The sequence below is a fragment of the Lytechinus pictus genome, chromosome 14, assembly GCF_037042905.1.
Source record: "Lytechinus pictus isolate F3 Inbred chromosome 14, Lp3.0, whole genome shotgun sequence".
Classification (NCBI taxonomy): Eukaryota; Metazoa; Echinodermata; class Echinoidea; order Temnopleuroida; family Toxopneustidae; genus Lytechinus; species Lytechinus pictus.
In genome coordinates, this window is record NC_087258.1 from 16,177,458 (window position 1) to 16,199,016 (window position 21,559).

A 21,559-nucleotide genomic window follows, 5' to 3' on the forward strand; every position below is an offset into this window, starting at 1 on the left:
TGTATTCGATTTTTAATCACGTTTTCAAAGGCATATTGTATTCAGAAATCCAATGTTAGTCCATTTTCAATTTCGAACGAAGAAAATTGACCTCGAAATAAGGAAAGTAAGTGAATTAAAATGACGGCATGCTTTGCAGGGACCGCGCTCGGGCTGTTGTGTTATCTTCGGACCGAGGTCAAGAAACAGGTGTTTTGATACATAAATTGCTTGCTTGGGGCAGTTATGGTTTGTCGTACTTGGAGAAGAGAATTGATTGAGGGAAACTGGGGTATAGTGTTCTCAAATGGAGGTTTTCGTCATGTTTAGGGTATGTTTTTTCCCCCCAAGCTTTTTCCCTGGGGTCATATATTCTAGCGACAACTTGGTTAGGGGCCAAAATGTGTAAATAAAGCCCACGAAAAACTTGTTCCGGGGATGTTTGGAAAAATTGGCCACGTGTGTGTACAGCAATACATTTGACTGCCCCCCCCCCCCCCCGGTAGCTCTCATGCGATATTTTCTCTGATCCTTGGATTTGTGTTAAAATTAAGATACCAATGTCAAGTAATTGTGTCGGTCTTACCAACCATGTATTTTTCTACCAATGAAAATGTTATAAGGATGGGGAATAAAGTGTGGAAATTATAGTGATTATTAATTATATTATCAGCACACATGTGGTATCACCAAAGGGTCACTTGCATCAAGTGTATTAAATATAACTGATACAGAAATAAAGAAATGAGAAAAAGTTAAACAAAAACTTTAAGGGACAGGATGATGCACATGGCCTATCATGTAACATTTCGACCCCTACATGACCTTTTGTCCCACCATCGTCATCAGCACACTTGTGGCAAGGATCATTTGTACCATAAAAGAGCAATGCAGAAATAAAACAAGTGGAACGTCTCTGGCAGTCTAGCCTGCATTACGCAATTTGATACAGCAGTACTGCTGACTGAATAATTATTCACAAAAGAAACCATTCATATGATAATAAAGTATGTCCATTGACCCAAAATTACCTTTGACCATGATCATGTGACCTAAGCTGGGTGCAAAACAATAATTTATACTTGATTACCTTTATGTCTATATGTTTCATGAACTAGATCTATTAACTTTGTAAGTGATGATGGCATGCCAATTCAACAAATACCCCCAACACGTCCAGAGTTCATTTGATCTTGGTCATGTTCCTGAAACACGCAAAGGATATTCAGGGATACATGGTTACTCTTATGTCCAAGTTTCATGAACTAGATCCATAAACTTTAAAGTTATGATGACAATTCCACAAGTACCCCCATCATGGCCAAAGTTTATTGACCCTAAATGATCTCTGACCTTCATCATGTGACCTGAAACTCGCACAGGATATTTAGGGATACATGGTTGCTCTTATGTCTAAGTTTCATGAACTAGCTCCATAAACGTTTAAAATTATGACAATTTCACAAATAACCCCAACATAGTCAAAGCTTGTTGACCCTAAGTGACCTTTGGCTTTGGTCATGTGACCTGAAACTCGGGCAGGATCTTCAATGATACACCATTACCCATATGTCTACATTTCATGAACTTGGTCCATATACTTTCTAAGTTAGATGACATTTCAAAAACTTATCCATGGTTAAGATTTTGATATTGATTCCCCAACATGGGGGGTATTATTTGATAATAATATTAGTTACATTTATATAGCGCTTCATACTCTGTGTTTCTAAGCACTTTACATGTAATTATTATCACCGCGGTCACAGCTAGATCCATCAATGTTCCACAAAATAAAGCTCCACTCCCAAGGGAGCATCCTGGCCAGGGTACCATTTTTTTACCAGTGCACACATGCTAATCTAATCACATTGACGTTCACATCTATCCTACCAGGTACCCATTTTTTTACTCAGTAGACAGTGACACGGATAAGTGCCTTGCCAAAGGACATTAGCGCCGAGTGGGGTTTGATCAATGCAAACATATAAGTAAACATAAAGTTATGTCTGTCACAAATGGGACAGAACCTTGAACAATAAGTGCTTTAAAACAGCATTCATATCCCTACAAAACATAGATATTCCATTGGTTTCAGCCACCATTTTTTTAAAATTCTAAATCTTTAAGAAATTCTTGTTTGCATTTTTGTTTAGTTACCGTACATGGTAATAGCTTTGCTTTTCGTTGTGCTGGTTAGATGAATCTCGAGAAATTCATCTTTTTGTGCATTCAGCTCTCTCAAGGATGCCAACCGGCATCCGTATATCAAAGAAGAATTACTCTATTTTGAGGACTACAATATATATTTTGGATGAAGAACAATAACTGAATCTTTTATACAATATACATGGACATGCTAATGCTACAATTATGGGGAAAGAATTTTATGAAAACTCATGCATTTTAAAGAAAAATAAATAGTTCAATTGCAACCTCTGCTCTCTGTCTTTATATCTACCCGCAAGTTAATGAGCATATCTCAGACACAGAGTTAATCAAGGTTAGTGAGCTTGAATACTGCAGCTACAACATCCCAATAGAAAGCTAAACACAAAGATCAGAAGTGGAAAGTACATATATTCAACATGTTGTTGATTACCTGACTGTATAGGAAAGAAGTGCTTCAGCAATAAATTGTACTAAACTGCAATGTCTTGGTTTTCAAAATCTGGGGACCATACAACATCTCTTTCTGTTTCTCCTTCATCATAAATATTACCAAAAAAAAAAGATTTACAAAAAATTATATACCAACATGTCAACACATTTATGGGTAATAGAATAACTTACTTGCTATCAATCGTGCAATCTCTTTCCATGACATATTATCATAGTTTCTTCCTTCATTAGCTGAAGCTGCACCAGGGTCTCCATTGTTTCTTTGTTCAGTAACTGAAGCTGCACCAGGGCCAGGGTCTCCATCGTTTTTTTCTTTTTTTCCTTCATCAGCTGAAGCTGCACCAGTGTCTCCATTGCTTCTTCCTTCAATAACTGAAACTGCACCAGGGCCAGGGTCTCCATCGTTTTTTCCTTTTTTTCCATCATCACCTGAAGCTGCACCAGGGTCTCCATTGTACGAGCCTAGATTAAGTTAAACAGGAGTTATCGCGTATAAGGCCTGCAGAAGGGTAAGATGAAAACATGTCACTGTGACCTTCACCTATTGACCTCAAAATCGATAGGCTTCCTGGGATCCATGCTAGTACTATACAGACTAAATTATATGAACCTAGGTTAAGTTGAAATGAAGTTATCGCGTTGCAGACTGCGGAAGGGTAAGATGAAAACATGTCGCTGTGACCTTGACCTTTGTAAGATAAAAGATAGCCCTTATCTAGTATGTGTGAGCTACAAAAATTATCTAAAGTCAGATCTTGTAGAATATCTTATATCAATCAGATAATCAATTCTATCTTCCAAAGAACACTTAACAGATTTCTGGCACCTTCTTTACAAGCAACGTTCTGGATACAATCTCCCGAACGAGCGGTATCGATGTTACGTTAAAAATCTTTTTAGAATGTATTCCCTTCATTCATTTTTGATAAATTATATAAGCTTTACTTAATAAATATAAACATACATGTAGGTTTTTTTTGTTTCACAACCATTTCATATGGAGGTACAAAAATGCATAACATTAGAATTTTAGAATCTGACATGAAAATACTAAATGCAAGCAAAGAGGTGTGAAATGTGAAATACATAAAAGCATTGACACATCATGCCATTTGAAGCTGAATTTTTTTAATGTGTAGTACTTTTTATGTGTTTTATGTTGGGGCCCCTATTCACAAGCATTGCTTCTCAGGGGTCCAAGCCTTTCATTTATTTGTATTGCATATGTTTAAATATTTTGTTGCATTTTCTTATGTCATTGGTTGAATAAACTTAAACTTCAACATGAAATTGAACTTAAGTGTTTGGTACCCTACCTGTTTTATATGCAAAGCAGACAAAGGAACAAACAAATAAAACCGGAATCAGAAGAACAAGGAAGAAGGCCAGCATTACATAGAAACTTGCTCTATATGGTTTCCTTTCAGAGGTCTGCACCAGTACTGGAACATCTGTTAATAAAAAAAATAATAATTATAATTTCAATACAAACTGTTACACATACATAATTCTCATTTAATACATACTTTTAATTTAATAAGAAAATAAAGAGCAAACAATAGTCATTTATTCCCAAAACTCTGCCAGACTGGAACTTATTACTAGGGAAGCTTTTCATGAAAGGACTTGTCGGACGCTCTATCCGACAAGTCCAATTTTATCCAAAAGTTATAACAGTGCTTCTTAGCCATTCAAACTCAGGGAAAGTATCAGATCTGACAACTTGTTGGATGAAAATGTTGATGAAGCGCTCCCCTGAAGGTGTTGTGAATGTTAATCTCCCCAAAAAACATTCTTATTTTCATGATCATTTCTGAAAGGGTAATATAAAGTCAACATATATTTTCACCATCATCTAAAAAATCTTTAAAAATAGGATGAAATATGATTTGCCATAATATTAATAGTTTTTTTTAAATCTGTACAATTCATCACAAGTCGATTCTTATATCCCATTAATTATAACAATTCAATTTAATAAGAATTTAATAAAGCCCTAATAAAAAAATACAAATGAGACATACAGTTTGAGAAAAGATTATTAGACCATACCCGGGAGCTTAGGAATATAGTCTAATGGTTATTTCTCTGTATATGCATAGCCCATCATGTTATGCAAAAAGCTTCCACAAGTTTTGTTGGCTTGTCTTCATGACAGGCTGTACATGACATGACGGTCATATCAGTTACACTTACAAGTACATTTTTCTCTACAATTTTTATAAAAGTTTGTGTGTAAGTTCATTTCATACAAAGTGAATGTTATTAAAGTATGTCTCATGAACTGCAGTGTTAAGTGCAATAGAATATATTATGTGACACCTAGATAGATCCTTGTCATTTGATTGGTTGTTTAATATCGATCATTCAGTACATTTTACAATGTCATCATCATCCGTGCAATTTTAGATCCATTCATCATGCAATTTTGGATCCATACAATTTTTTCCATTGCACGCACGCACTGAGACCCCAGGCCTCAGGCACCACCAGGTGCGTGTTGGGTATGTAGGGGATAATCAACAGACCAGGCTCATGCAGCACTAGTACATTTTGTGTTAAAATTCATAAATTTAAAATGACAAGGAACTACTTTTAGGTGTCATATAAACCAAATAATGAATGGTTTTCATTTTTGCAATGGACAGAATACTTCATTCAGGGAAGTTAAGATGGAATGTTTTAATCCATTCAACTCGGCAACGCCTCATTGAACTTCTTTTGTGAAACAAATAATTGAGAACTTGGTCTAAATTATAACCTTTATAGGGGTTTAAATCTCAACCATGGGGTCAACCTCTTTTGTGAATTCGGGCCTCATAGTTAAAACGATGTGTCAAAAATCTCATGGAGAAGAAGTTTTGTTGGAGACCTGCCTGTGACTCTCCATGACTTTAGAGTCCAAGACATCATAGAAACGTCTCCTTTGGTGAGATATGCCCTAATAGATTTACCTGATGTTGAAGTTACATGTACAGTGTTAACTTCTTTGGTTGTTGGCGGGTTCCCTGTTGACGTCATCATGAAAGGACATACAACATTTGCAGGGGTTGTAGGGTCCTGTTCTATCTTACATTGTTTATTCTTGGTTTTGGTGCAAATCTGTACTATGGAATCATTTGAAGAGCGATCACACTCCATGCATATAATACATCCACAGCACTTGTTGATGTCAGGCATGAATGTATTGTCTCTGCATCTCTGGCATCTGAAATGCAAGATAGAGTCATGAGAAAGTATTATATATTAGTTTAAAAGATAATGTCAATCATGGTAGTAATTTAATTTCAAAATGACGTTCATGCAGATTCCAATAAGATGACCACCCAAGTGTTTGTATGTACATGTATATGAGGCGCCGAATGTACCATTATTATATAGAACAATTATTTGTTATATAATCATTATTTATTAAATAATAACTATTATTTATATATAATTTACATTTTATTTGTAAATAACTACTATTATATAAAATATCATTTCTAATTATTTATATATAATTCCAAGTAATACTTCATTATTTGTAAATAATAATAGTTCGACATTCCATTATTTATAAATAATGATTATTTGTTTTTCATTATTTATAAATAATGATTATTTGTTTTTCATTATTTATAAATAATGATTATTTGTTTTTCATTATTTATAAATAATGATTATTTGTTTTTCATTATTTATAAATAATGATTATTTGTTTTTCATTATTTACAAATAATGATTATTTGTTTTTCATTATTTATAAATAATGATTATTTGTTTTTCATTATTTATAAATAATTTGTTGAGTTTTCCATTATTTATAAATAATGATTATTTGTTAAATAATGAAAACGTCTACTTCATTATTTATAAATAATTTTTTCGAGTGCACCATTATTCTCATTATTTATAAATAATCATTATTTAATGTTCGAGTTTTCCATTATTTATAAATAAAGATTATTTGTTAAATAATGAAATATCTACTTCATTATTTATAAATAATAATTTTGTTTCAATATCCCATTATTTATAAATAATCATTATTTATAAACAATTTTTACAGTTTGCCATTATATACAAATAATCATTATTTATATACAAATAACCATTATTTATTAAATAATGCCATTATTTATTAAATAATGCCATTATTTATTAAATAATGGAAAACTCGCTATAACATGCAAATGTGGGACCGCCCATGATATGAATATTCATGATGCGATTTCCTTTTTCGTGATTTTTCTTCACAAATTTTTGTCCATTTCCTCTTCATAATGACATTTCTTGAAGCAATTTTCTAGGGATATGGTCTGATTGTAATATTCTTCATTTTCTATATAACTTCGTCTTCGTAGAAATATCAAAAAGTGTAATTTTATACGATTTTTCCTACAGTTCACAATCCCCATAGGCGCGCGTGTACGGTAGGGACAACCGGTGAATCGACGGAGTGCTCTTCATCGAAATACTACGTTGGTTGGTCCCCGGAAGTGGCGGGCGGAATTTAGCCCGAATCCTCGATGGAAGTCGATCAAGTGCATATGAGCTGAGAGAGTGAAATATCAGTGTACTTGTACAGGCCCTTCTACTTTTTATAAATATTTCTTGTTGCTTTTTTTGTTAAGTTAATTTTTCCTGGTGTAGAGATAAGTTTCAGTTCTAATAATGCACTTCAAATACATTTTGGAGTGTCTGTTTGAGGCGTTTGGGGCGATTTCACCCTGGCCCCAAAATGCTCGCAACGACAATACGGGGGCATGATGACCCCTAAATTTTTAAAAACTTATTTTTCTATTGAAAATTATCACAAAATTCACCAAAAGTGTGCACGAAAGCCTTCGTATTTCACTTTTAAAACTCCGAAAAGTGCCCAAATGACAAGCTTGGTCGCTTCGCTGTGTCGCTTTCAACTTGAGAACGTTTACGCGTCTGCTCCCCCCCCCCCCCTCCTCCGAAAGAAATTCTGTATATGGCCATGCTCTAAAGAGCCTGGCACATTGATTTATGTATACTTTCATTTTCATTATTTTTATCTCATTATCAACATGGCCTTACGCAGAATTTTTTCCAGGGGGGCCGGGGCCGGAGCATGACGCGCGTAAACTTTCTCAAAAAAATCTTGAAAGCGAGACAGCCACGGGACCAAGCCCAAATGACAAGCTTTGTCGCTTCGCTGTCTCGCTTTCAACTTGAGAACGTTTACACGCGTCTGCCCCCATGCACCCCCCCGAAAGAAATTCTGTGAACAGCCATGCTCAAAAGAGCATATGGCACATTGATTTATATGTACTTTTCATTTTCATTATTTTTATCACATTATCATCATGGCCTTACACAGAATTTTTACCGGGGGGGGGGGGGGGGGGGGCAGCTAGGACACGCGTAAAGTTTCTCAAAAAAATCTTGAAAGCGAGACAGCGACGCGACCAAGCTCAAATGACAAGCTTGGTCGCTTCGCTTTCTCAAGATTTTTATGAGAAAGTTTACGCGCGTCCTGCTCCCCCCACCCCCCCCCCCCGGAAAAAATTCTGCGTAAGGCCATGATGATAATGAGATAAAAATAATGAAAATGAAGTATACATAAATCAATGTGCCAGGCTCTTTAGAGCATGGCCGTATACAGAATTTCTTTCGGAGGAGGGGGGGGGGGGAAGCAGACGCGTAAACGTTCTCAAGTTGAAAGCGACACAGCGAAGCGACCAAGCTTGTCATTTTTGGCACTTTTTGGAGTTTTAAAAGTGAAATACGAAGGCTTTCGTGCACACTTTTGGTGAATTTTGTGATAATTTTCAATAGAAAAATAAGTTTTTAAAAAATTAGGGGTCATCATGCCCCCGTATTGTCGTTGCGAGCATTTTGGGGCCAGGGTGAAATCGCCCCAAACGCCTCAAACAGACACTCCAAAATGTATTTGAAGTGCATTATTAGAACTGAAACTTATTTCTACACCAGGAAAAATTAACTTAACAAAAAAAGCAACAAGAAATATTTATAAAAAGTAGAAGGGCCTGTACAAGTACACTGATATTTCACTCTCTCAGCTCATATGCACTTGATCGACTTCCATCGAGGATTCGGGCTAAATTCCGCCCGCCACTTCCGGGGACCAACCAACGTAGTATTTCGATGAAGAGCACTCCGTCGATTCACCGGTTGTCCCTACCGTACACGCGCGCCTATGGGGATTGTGAACTGTAGGAAAAATCGTATAAAATTACACTTTTTGATATTTCTACGAAGACGAAGTTATATAGAAAATGAAGAATATTACAATCAGACCATATCCCTAGAAAATTGCTTCAAGAAATGTCATTATGAAGAGGAAATGGACAAAAATTTGTGAAGAAAAATCACGAAAAAGGAAATCGCATCATGAATATTCATATCATGGGCGGTCCCACATTTGCATGTTATAGCAAGTTTTCCATTATTTAATAAATAATGGCATTATTTAATAAATAATGGCATTATTTAATAAATAATGGCATTATTTAATAAATAATGGTTATTTGTATATAAATAATGATTATTTGTATATAATGGCAAACTGTAAAAATTGTTTATAAATAATGATTATTTATAAATAATGGGATATTGAAACAAAATTATTATTTATAAATAATGAAGTAGATATTTCATTATTTAACAAATAATCTTTATTTATAAATAATGGAAAACTCGAACATTAAATAATGATTATTTATAAATAATGAGAATAATGGTGCACTCGAAAAAATTATTTATAAATAATGAAGTAGACGTTTTCATTATTTAACAAATAATCATTATTTATAAATAATGGAAAACTCAACAAATTATTTATAAATAATGGAAAACTCAACAAATTATTTATAAATAATGAAAAACAAATAATCATTATTTATAAATAATGAAAAACAAATAATCATTATTTGTAAATAATGAAAAACAAATAATCATTATTTATAAATAATGAAAAACAAATAATCATTATTTATAAATAATGAAAAACAAATAATCATTATTTATAAATAATGAAAAACAAATAATCATTATTTATAAATAATGAAAAACAAATAATCATTATTTATAAATAATGGAATGTCGAACTATTATTATTTACAAATAATGAAGTATTACTTGGAATTATATATAAATAATTAGAAATGATATTTTATATAATAGTAGTTATTTACAAATAAAATGTAAATTATATATAAATAATAGTTATTATTTAATAAATAATGATTATATAACAAATAATTGTTCTATATAATATTGGTACATTCGGCGCCTCATACATGTATGCTGAAGTATTCTGCATGAAATTATGTAAAATGCTGAGAAATTAGTCTAAATAAGTATGACATTCCAGCTATTCGTCGTACAATGTATATGTGCTTGTGTTGACGGTTTTCAGGGTGATTGTTTTTCAGCTTAGATTTCATGACTTCTCACAATTAAGTTTATACCACATCTAGGTCTAGGATGATAGAGCGACAAATAATTAACCTCGGTTTTACAGACTTTCTCATGAAATCAGAACTATCGGTACTTCCATTGATCTTTAATTTTACAAAGATTACAGCACGGTAAGTGTTTGTTTGGTACATGTGCACCTGTAGATGATGTAGACGTAAAGATTTTTTTTTTTTGGAGGGTCAGGAATCAAACCTGTGATGATTGAAATTATTTATCATCAATTTAGATCATTTGAATGGTACATGAAAAATATATACTTGATCTGCAGTATTTTGCAAAGTTGGTACTTACTTGCTAATATTCTAATTATATGATGTTTTTACTTGTCACCAGTATTAAAAGAGAATTAATTATGGGTGTAAAATGGGATACAAAATCAATAGTGCAAGAATACATATATACATGAATGGCATGCTACATGCATGGATAAATAAAATATAGATTCCACTACAGGTGTATACAGTGCCTCCCAGAAAAAACGAAACCGAGATTTATTGATGATTTATCACAACTTAATCACAAGTACAATAGACAAGTGACCTGCCATTGTAAAGCTTAGAATATCTTCTTTCATCTGAAATTACTTAGATTATTTTTCATTCACGCATGAGTGAGCAAAAACAATTTGAAGAGGGGATATCAAAAAGTCATTTGGCGGGCTGTATCTGGGTTTCAAAAAGAAAACCACATTTTTAAAAAGTTCAATATCTGCTCTTTAATTTGATACCTCAATTACAGAAAATGGTCAAGAAATAACAAAGTTCTGGTTATTTGAAGTAAGGCTTGAATTTCAATAATTTCATAAAATGAAGAGGTTTTACAGGCTCGCGTTCAAACTCACTCCGTTTTGTTGACGATCAGCCATGCATTAAGTCTTTTGTTAACTGTGCGATAGCTTCTGTGGGAAACCGGTGAAAACATGTTATTTAATGAAATTATGGAAATACAAGCATTGTTTCGAGGGAACATAACTTTTTTACTTCTTGACCATTTTTTGTGATTAAGGTATCACTTCAATAAAAGAGCAGATATTGAACTTTTTAGGTATGTGATTTTCTTCTTGAAATTCAGATACCCCCGCCAAATGAGTTTTTGGTATCCTTTCTTCAAACTGTTTTTGCTCACTCATGCGTAAATGAAAAGTAATATAAGTAATATCAGATGGAAGAAGAGATTCTAAGCTTTACATTGATATGTCATTTGTCTATTATATTTATGATTAAGTTATGATAAACATAGGCGGATCCAGCTTTTGGCGAAAGGGGGGGCGCACTGCCGGGCGGCGCACATATTTTTGCACTTCACCGGCGCCATAAAAGAAAATGTTGAAAAAGGGGTAAAGTCTGACCCTGTCAAATGCTCTTTTCAAAATGTAGGATTTCCAGTCATGCCATTATGCATGACCACACGCAGATAATATTTCCGAGGGGGGGGGGCAAGAATCGAAAATTTGGTGCACATCTCACATTTGCACATTTTTCATAGTTTTCATGAAATGTTAAGGAAAAAAAATTGTTTTTCACAACAGCAGATCGCGAATGTGCCCCCCCCCTTCCCCCCTTGCTGCGTACGACCATTCCCTGAAGTCCACTTAAACACATCTCATTATAACAGAAAATATACATCAATTTAAACATATAATCTTTCTAAAACATATATAGAGAGAGTTTGAAAAACTTATTAAAGAAAGAAACAAGCAAAAAGTAACACAAATTATGCATGTTATGTGCGATTTCAAAATCTCGTGTATTAACCCTTTTATTGCGATGAGGCCAATACTTTTGTATATTAATAGAGATACAAGTTTTTCTTTACTATATGTATATATATATATATATATACACAGGGGCGTCGATACTTTTTTTAAGATTTGGGGGGCAAAATAATGAATCAACTTTCCAAAGGCGCTCGATATCACACAAAACAAACAAACTCACACAAACACACACACACTTATGCATATATATATATTCATAGACTCATGAGATAGAAACACATATCTCACCAACAAATTAATGCGAGCGCGAAGCGCGAGCTAAAATTTTTTAGTATACTGACCTGAAAACAGGAAAAAGGTGCCTGTTTAGGACTGTTTGTAGTAACTCATGAGGAGGATACATATCTCACTACACAGATAATGCGAGTGCCGAGGGCGAGCTGAAATTTCTTTATACTCTGACCACTAAAAAGCTTGATATTCTATGCATTTTTGGTGCCAATGATTAAGATGGGTATCTAAAAAAACAATAGATGCGAGCGCGAAGCGCGAGCTTAAAATTTTGATATTTCGATCTGAAAAAAATGGCAGTTTAATGGACGTTTGTAATAAAGAACAAGATTATATCCAGCAAAAGATTATTGCAAATCGAAGCGGGAGTTCTTTTGACGTTTAGAAATGAAAACGGGACATTCTATTCACCTATTTAATCATGAAAAGTATGGGGTTTTGCTACAGAAATGATGCGAGCGCGAAACGCGAGCTGAAAATTTTTATATTCCAATCTGAGAAGCGGATAATTTAAGCACGATTTTAAATAAAGAACGAGTTGTGTAGCTCAATCTCAATATACGACTGGTTGCGTAATTATACACTCCCGGTACTAGCAACAGGTTTTAGCAAAGTTTTGGGCTAAAATATCGAATCATCTTCATAAAACACTATAGTAGCTGTCTTAAACTAAAGGCCATAGAGGTGGCACAATGTGGAATGTGTAAAGAAGAAAAGTGACTGACCTTCTTTTTATTAAAGCATTGGAAAATAAGATCAAAATTAAAGGATTTGCTCTATATACGCTTTTGTATGATTCTGGGATTTTTTAAATAAATCAAAGATTTCATGACATCTGTCATTCTGTGGGCAACTGCCCCGCCCCAGTCCACTCTGTAAGGGCATGCGATAAGGTTTGTTATGACCATTCAACAATAAAATGAATAACCAGGTGCCGCTCATCATTCTTGACCGGCGCCGATCTAGATTTGGTTGGCAATAGGCCCTTTAATTCTTCATTATTCTACCGGCGCCTATTTATTGGAACCAGAGGACGCTGATTATTCTTGACCGGCGCCGATTTAGATCAAGTAGTGCTGATTATTTTTACCGACGTCACGTAAGATTCAGGCAGCGGCAATTCATAATTGACTGGTGCCGATTTAGAACCAGGAGGCGCCGATTATTCTTGACTGGCACCGATTTTTAACCAGGTGGTGCTGATTATTCTTGTCCGGCGCCGATTTAGGTGGAGTTGATTATTCTTGATCGGCGCCGGTTAAGACTCAGGCAGCGCCGATTTATAACCAGATGGCGCTGATTATTCTTGACCAGCCACGATTTAGATATAGGTGGCGCTGATTATCCTTGATCGGCGCCGGTTAAGAACTCAGGCAGCGCCGATTTTTCTTTACCGGCGCCGATTTATAACCAGATGGCGCCGTTTATTCTTGCCCGGCGCCGATTTAGATTTAGGTGGAGCTGGTTATTCTTGATTGTTCTTGATTGATTACACTCCCGGTACTAGCAACAGGTTTTAGCTTGAAGTTTTGGGCTAAAATATCGAATCATCTTCATAAAACACTATAGTAGCTGTCTTAAACTAAAGGCCATAGAGGTGGCACAATGTGGAATGTGTAAAGAAGAAAAGTGACTGACCTTCTTTTTATTAAAGCATTGGAAAATAAGATCAAAATTAAAGGATTTGCTCTATATACGCTTTTGTATGATTCTGGGATTTTTTAAATAAATCAAAGATTTCATGACATCTGTCATTCTGTGGGCAACTGCCCCGCCCCAGTCCACTCTGTAAGGGCATGCGATAAGGTTTGTTATGACCATTCAACAATAAAATGAATAACCAGGTGCCGCTCATCATTCTTGACCGGCGCCGATCTAGATTTGGTTGGCAATAGGCCCTTTAATTCTTCATTATTCTACCGGCGCCTATTTATTGGAACCAGAGGACGCTGATTATTCTTGACCGGCGCCGATTTAGATCAAGTAGTGCTGATTATTTTTACCGACGTCACGTAAGATTCAGGCAGCGGCAATTCATAATTGACTGGTGCCGATTTAGAACCAGGAGGCGCCGATTATTCTTGACTGGCGCCGATTTATAACCAGATGGCGCTGATTATTCTTGACCAGCCACGATTTAGATATAGGTGGCGCTGATTATCCTTGATCGGCGCCGGTTAAGAACTCAGGCAGCGCCGATTTTTCTTTACCGGCGCCGATTTATAACCAGATGGCGCCGTTTATTCTTGCCCGGCGCTGATTTAGATTTAGGTGGAGCTGGTTATTCTTGATCGGCGCCGGTTAAGACTCTGGCAGCGCCGATTTATAACCAGATGGCGCTGATTATTCTTGTCCGGCCCCGAATTAGATTTAGGTGGCGCTGATTATCCTTGATCGGCGCCGGTTAAGAACTCAGGCAGCGTCGATTTTTCTTTACCGGCACCGATTTATAACCAGATTGCGCAGATTATTCTTGTCCGGCCCCGATTTAGATTTAGGTGGCGCTGATTATCCTTGATCGGCGCCGGTTAAGAACTCCGGCAGCGTCGATTTTTCTTTACCGGCGCCGATTTATAAAAAGATGGCGCCGATTATTTTTATCTGGTGCCGATTTAGATTTAGGTGGCGCAGATTATCCTTGATCAGCGCCGGTTAAGACTCTGGCAGTGCCGATTTTTCTCGACTGGCGCCGATTTATAACCAAATGGCGCTGATTATTCTTGTCCGGCGCCGATTTAGATTAAGGTGGCGCTGATTATTATTGATTGGCGCCAGTTATATGCAGGCAGCGCACTGCTGATTATTTTTAACAGGCGAAGTTGTTGGGAAAAGGGTAGTTAAAAGAAAAGATAAGGAAGATGATATGATTGTGCTTTGCTGGGGGATAGTCTTTCCTTACTGTTGCTAATATTATATCAGTGTATAATTTTTTTAAGCGGCGCCTTTTCTTTTCTTTCCTTTATTTTTATTTTTTCAAGCAGCGCCGCTCAAATATTAGGGGGGCGCGCGCCCCCTGCGCCACCCCCCTGTATCCGCCACTGATAAATCATCGCTAAATGTCGGTTTCGTTTTTTGTGGGACGCACTGTATATCACTTGGTCTACATGTACAAGCAATAGTTGGTCTAATACCACCATGGATCCATATAGGATTTCTATTTGGTCTTGCAATCTGGTCTAATTACAGTTTGGTCTACACTACAATTAGTATGATACCAGTGGCGTACCTAGGCTTTAACACAGGGGGGGGAGCAAATTCATCCAGCAAAAAAAAAGTTTTCAAATTCAAAGGAGCGGGCTAGGGATCAGTTGTGACTCGTCAGGGGGGGAGTCTGCCCCCCCAGCCGCCCCCATAGGTACGCTAGTGTATGATACCCATTTAGTCTAATACCCAGTTGATTTGCACTTGGTCTAATTTCCACTTTTTTGTCATGTGCATGAAAATTTGATTCACAAACAGTTCATTTAACCATGGTGTTGGACCAAATAGAACTGACAAAATGATTATTGGGCTAAATGACAATTTAGACAAAATCAAGCAAGCTGGTATGTGAAGAATGTAGCGAAACGTGTGCGTCGATCAGATATTCTGTTGATCTTAGTAGATGAACTAAGATGATTTCGGAAGAACAAAAGAAACGGTAGTCTAATAAGGTGTAATAGGGTGTAGAACAATGAGAAATTTACAGTGACATACATGTATGCATCACTTATACCGAACAACCTACCAACAACAACATACCAAACAAATATTCTAACATCATTAATAATTAATTCACAAATAAAAAAAAGATGCATGTATACATGCTAAAGATAAAACAGAAGATCTCAATAATTGAATTCTAAATAATAGTTGAAGTTTGATGTTAACAAATCTATTAGTAGCATGCATAAATTATCACAAGCAATGATATGGAACATTCTAGTGTTTTCTAACCATGAGTGAAGTTAATATTCAGGATTATATAAAAAATTCAGTAACAGTATTCACTTGAAAATGGTATACATGTAAATGTGTGTTATAGTTATTTACATGCACATTACTCACCAGAAAGTTTCAAATATCAATGTGGAAATATAAATAAGAGAAAGCATGTGTCAGAGTCAATTATGGTCATCTTTATTTAACTTCTGGTTGTTGTAGCAGCCATTTTGATTTCCTCTTTGAAATTTCTTTAATATCAATAATTATTTATTTTGTTACTTTGTGGTAGTAAAAACATCATAAAAGATCATGACGACTACAACAGTGTATTGCCATCAAAACTATCCAAAATAAGAACATATTCAACTCGATCTCAATACCTTCAACTATAATTATTGGTCTATGTGTCATCGAGGCCAATTTACATGTATAGCTGTTCATATTTGAAGCATAACCTTTGTGAGTCCCAATCACAAAATATGAAGATGATGATTATTCATATTTACTGTTCAACAACTTTCAAGGCACTTATTTTTGCCTTAATTCAAATGAAATCATTTGAAGTATCAGTAATGAAATTTTGTCCACTCTCATCAGGGTTGGGCTCAATTTCAATGCAATTGATCAATTATGTACAGGTAATTAATTAAATTTTTTGAGTAATTGTAATTGAAGTTTTGAAAGGGAAACTATTCAAAGTAATTGTAATTGCAATTGAAATAGAATGTAATTGACTTCAATCACTGTCAATGACTTTTAATTACATTCGATTACTTTACAATAAACTTACTGAATTTATGATTTAATTTAATCACCCTTTTCATGTCAAATGCTTCAGCATAAAAGAGATTAACAGGCAGAATCCATGCTTTTTAACCTAAACCTTCATCCTGACAGTATCTCTGTAATTTAGATTTATGTTGAAATTGGTGGTACTATGTACAGAATACAAATTTATTTCATTTATGAATTTTCTAGAAAGTTTTTTTTTGGAAATTGTAATTGTAATTGACAAAAGTAACTGGTAATTGTATCGATTGAAAAAAAAAACTTTAATTGAAAAGTAATTGTAATTTCAATTACGTAATTGTAATTGTAATTGAAAAGAGTAATTGAGCCCAACCCAGCTGACTCTCATGAATATATTGAATAATTTACAGACATGTAGTATTGTAGCCCCAGCAGTGATAGGCAACACTGGGCTTTATACCAAACATTGCATAATGACACTTACATGTACGTAGATTCGGTGACATTTATTAGGAAATAGCCTGGACAGCATGAGTACCCATCTATTGACGGATGGGTTGTTGCATTGAATTGTGAGCATTTGTCAGTAATCAGTTCATCCGAGCAGTCATAGCGACACTGTTGAAACAATTATACAAGAAAAAATGTTGAACAGGTGCAGGCGCATGGTACTACTATACTATGACGACTACTACCGCCACCACCATCACTGGTACTACTACCAATACTATTACTACTACCACTACTACTCCCACTACCATCACCATCACCACCACTACCACTACCACTACCACTACCACTACTACTACTACTACTACTACTACTGCTACTACTACTACTGCTACATGTACTACAAATACTTCTACTTACTACTACTGCTACTACTACTACTACTACTACTTCTACTACTACTACTACTACTTCTACTACTACTACTTCTACTGCTACTACTACTACCTTGTAAGTACTACTACCACCATCACCACTACCATTACTACTTTCACTACCACCACCGTTACCGCTACTAGTACTACCATTGCCACCACCATCACCACTAACACTTCCACCACTATTACAGAAAATACAACCCAAGCCAGTTGCAAAATGAACGAATTATAAAGTATTTTGAGAACCAAAACATTAAAAGTGGGGTGCCCAGTGAGCTGACAAGAGCTTTAACAAAATATTAAGGGCCCGGATTGGATTTAGGGCTTTGTTTTTCATCGGAATTTGAGAGATAAGATGTCATTTAAATATATTTAGGGGTTAGGGCCAATTCCTATATCATCCAGCTGCTCTAACTAGGCCTAGTACTTACTTGCAGTTGATTGTTCAACTCGTCGTCAATGCAAGCTAGAGACATACAAGTGGACATGCAGCATATCAAGCAGCCCACAATAATCTGTCATTGAAGGGTGGAAAAATACAAGTATCATCAATAAAATAGTTAGTAAAAGATATACAGAAAATAACCCCCCCCCCCTGCCTCCTTGGGGCTGTTTCATACGGCTGTTTGTAAGTTAAGAGCAACTTTAAGAATGACTGGTGAACCTTTCTTACGCGCTAAACCATCGCCAATGAATATACCATTTACCACAAGAACGGATCACCAATCATTCTTAAAGTCGCTCGAAACTTACGAACAGCTTTATGAAACACCCACCTGGTTCTTAAAGCACATGAATTTAACACCAATACTTTATTGTCCATAAAGGATCTTCTTTTTTTCACTGGTTTACACATCTATACATATACACAGAACAAAACAAAAAATGGTGATAACATGTCAACATAAGGAATTTGCTTTGACTCAGGTATACAAGATTCATGTAAAGAATTGCAAGTCCTAGTTAAGGTCATTAAACAATCAATTAAAAAGAGAGGGGTACTAATTACGGGCAAGACCAGGGGCGGTGGAGCGAAGTTGAAAGTGGGGGGCACAGGAAAAAAAGGGCACCTTTTCTTTCAAAAGTGGCACTATCTTAAAACAAATAAAAAATCTACAGTGGGGTAATGAGCCAAAAATTTATAGGGGGCTAGATGTCATATCACATTGTAAAATTTATAAGAAGTTGCAAGCAAGGAAAAATTTTGACATTGTTTATAACAAAAATCTAATTTTACGTTAGATTTTGACATAGTATTCAGAAAATAATATCATAATTTACCCTTCTCTCTTTCATTTTCTTCCTTTTCTCTTTTTTTTTGGTTGTGAATTTTTATTATTATTATTATTTTTTTTTTTGGGGGGGGCAAGAGCCCCCAAGGCCCCCATCTGTACGCCATTACTTATCTACCCCCACTCACTTGACTTATGAATTCTTAAGGCACATAGAATTATTCTTACAAGTTTTTTCCTTCATAAGAAGTAAAATTAGGATAATGTTTTCTTGTTTCAAAGGGGCACTCATTAACACATAAAAAAGGTCCTCAGGTGAAAGGGGCACAGACCATATTTGTAAGGGGCACTTTTCTTGGGTAAAAAGGGGCACTGTTATGAGAAAGGGCACTTACAAGAAGGCAAGGGGGCACTTGCTCACACATGAAACGAGACCTCAGGTGAAAAGGGCACAGTTGGCAACAGGATTGGGCTCAACTACTTTCAATTACAATTACTTTTCAATCAAATTATATTTTTTCAATTCCAATTAACATTTACTTTTGCCAATTACAATTACTTTCTATAAAAGTCATAAATGAAATCAATTTGTACTCTGTATGTTCTAGCACCACCTATTTGTACATAACTCTAAGCTACAGAGAAACTGACAAGGTTAAGGTTTAATTATTTTAAAGAGCACAGATTCTGCCTATTACACTCTTTGATGCTGAAGCAGTTGACATGAAAAAAGGTCATGAAATTAAATCATAAATTAAGTTTATAGTAAAGTAATTGAATGTAATTAAAAGTAATTGAAGTCAATTACACTTTTTCAATTACAATTACTTTCCCTTTATAAATTTCAATTACAATTACAATTACACATGTAATTAATTACATGTACGTAATTGATCGATTACCCTGTAATTGAGCCCAACCCCGGTTGGCAGTGATACGAGAATTGGCACTTACAAGAAGGCAAGGGGGCACTTGCTAACACATAAAACGGGGCCTCCTCAGGTGAAAGGGGCACAGAACACGTTCGAGATGGGGCATTCTTCGGTAAAAATTGGCACTTGTACGAGAAAGGGCATTTGGTAACACCTAAAGCGGGTCCTCCTCAGGTGAGAGGGGCACAGTAACCGTTCATGAGGGGGCATTTTTCTAGCATAAAAAAGGGCACTTTATCCGTGCTTCAAAACTGGGGGAAGGGGGCACTGTGCCCCTCCCATCCCCCCCCCCCCCACCCCGGATTACCGCCCCTGGGCGAGACACAGATCTTCGGATTTGAGCGTTAAAGACTTAGTGATGAATAGCATTGGGGACAAATGATTGTCTCAAATAGGTTTTCAGTGTGCATGGTGCACATAGACGAATGCCAGAACAGTCGAAAGTAAAACTCTCAGAGTGGGTGGGTGGGGTCCTGCATACATTGTAATTCTGTTTTAGTTTAGAAGCGACTATCTCTAGGTAGAGATCATCAAAGGTCCAAGGTCAGTCTAACCCTGAAGTGTTGTACTATTTTTCTGGGTTGATTTAGCTTCATCAAGTCACATTTAGCTGCACTGGCAAAATAACACGCAATCAGAAGACTCTGAATGATGGACTTGTAGAAAAGAACAATGATTCTGTCTTCCACATGAAAAAGAAACAGATTAATGAAAATTCATGGAAGATTGAATGAATAAAAGTTAGCATTCGAATAATGAAGTAGATCCACATTACTAAAACCCTTTCCTCATCTACTGCGCCTTAAACTAGTTTAGTGGAAACCAGTTTAACATCTAAAATGGGGAAACTCGGGGAAGCTCAAAATAGCCTTGGAAGCGATCTAATCAAACTAGTTTGGAAAAAAACCTTGCGATGTGGTTTTCAAGACAACTTTGCCTCTTTAAACAACTTTACATGAAGTGGTTCTGAAAACCAGTTCAGTTCTGTAACTTCTGGTTAATATATACGACGACAATACTAATAGCAAAGTGATCTTCTAAATAAAATATTTTAGACTCAAGGGAAACTAAAAAAAATAACTGAGAACAGGGACTAATAGATCTGGGCGTGTCAGAGATAAAATAGGGGACGTCCTTACAGAGATAAGACAATTTTCACAATACCAATTTAAGAGAATTTTAGCGCGCTGTTATCTTGCTGACTTACAAGAAAAGTTAAGACAATTTTCAGAATACCACCCCTGGAACGTAGTATTTTGCGCACAGTATGCCAGTTAGGCCCGTTTGGAACTCCCCGGCAAAATTTGAAATTTTACGCTCTAATATCCAATTCACTGACCTTTTTCCCCTGGATTAGCGCCGATGGCTAAAATTAACCGTCGTCGAAAATTCTTCTTGCTTATCATAGCTGCATTTGTAAAGGATTATTGGAAAGACGAGATGACAGCCTACCTTCGTTTCGCCGCTGCCATTGCAATGACATTCCTGACGTAAATTACGTCACCTTTTCCGCCAGCTGATCGATTTAGGATTTTCCTTTAAGTTTTCGGACAGCTGGAATCGATAACTCAGCTCATGTGCGTAACATGCGTAGTCTAGATTCTGGAATTTTTTTTTTTTTATTCTCAGTTATAATTATAGTAAAAAAAAATCAACTACGATTATTGGAATATATTGACACGAACTTTTCATGGAAAAATTGCATGTTTATTATACCAGTCTGCCTGATTCTAGAAAAAAAAATTGCCAGATTTATTAAAGAAAAATAATAAG

At 35.7% G+C, this 21,559-nt stretch overlaps 1 protein-coding gene across 2 annotated transcripts; it reads right to left on the reverse strand.

Annotated features, from left to right (window-relative positions):
- Positions 1-2,133: 2,133 nt before the first annotated feature.
- Positions 2,134-21,348, reverse strand: LOC129276182 (uncharacterized). 2 transcript variants are annotated; one of them, XM_064109635.1, is made up of 6 exons: positions 21,239-21,348; positions 18,054-18,137; positions 17,220-17,353; positions 5,556-5,809; positions 3,918-4,052; positions 2,134-3,063 (listed from the first exon to the last, which is right to left on the reverse strand). In XM_064109635.1, exons 2-6 carry the CDS (start codon positions 18,108-18,110, stop codon positions 2,750-2,752), a joined length of 894 nt encoding a protein of 297 aa, XP_063965705.1. In that variant the 5' UTR covers positions 18,111-18,137; positions 21,239-21,348; the 3' UTR covers positions 2,134-2,749. The 2 variants fall into 2 exon arrangements, with proteins under 2 accessions (XP_063965705.1, XP_063965704.1); XM_064109634.1 differs by having other exon boundaries at positions 21,126-21,283.
- Between the last annotated feature and the right edge of the window lie 211 nt (positions 21,349-21,559).

What these genes read in the sequence shown, in the direction of transcription:
- LOC129276182 (XM_064109635.1), bottom strand. Translation starts at nt 18,110, where the DNA reads ATGTCCACTTGTATGTCTCTAGCTTGCATTGACGACGAGTTGAACAAT. An exon ending in GTCACCGAATCTACGTACAT is followed by an intron (nt 5,810 to 17,219) that starts GTAAGTGTCATT and finishes CTTGCATTTCAG; the next exon opens with ATGCCAGAGATGCAGAGACA. An exon ending in CTGCTTTGCATATAAAACAG is followed by an intron (nt 3,064 to 3,917) that starts GTAGGGTACCAA and finishes AACTTAATCTAG; the next exon opens with GCTCGTACAATGGAGACCCT.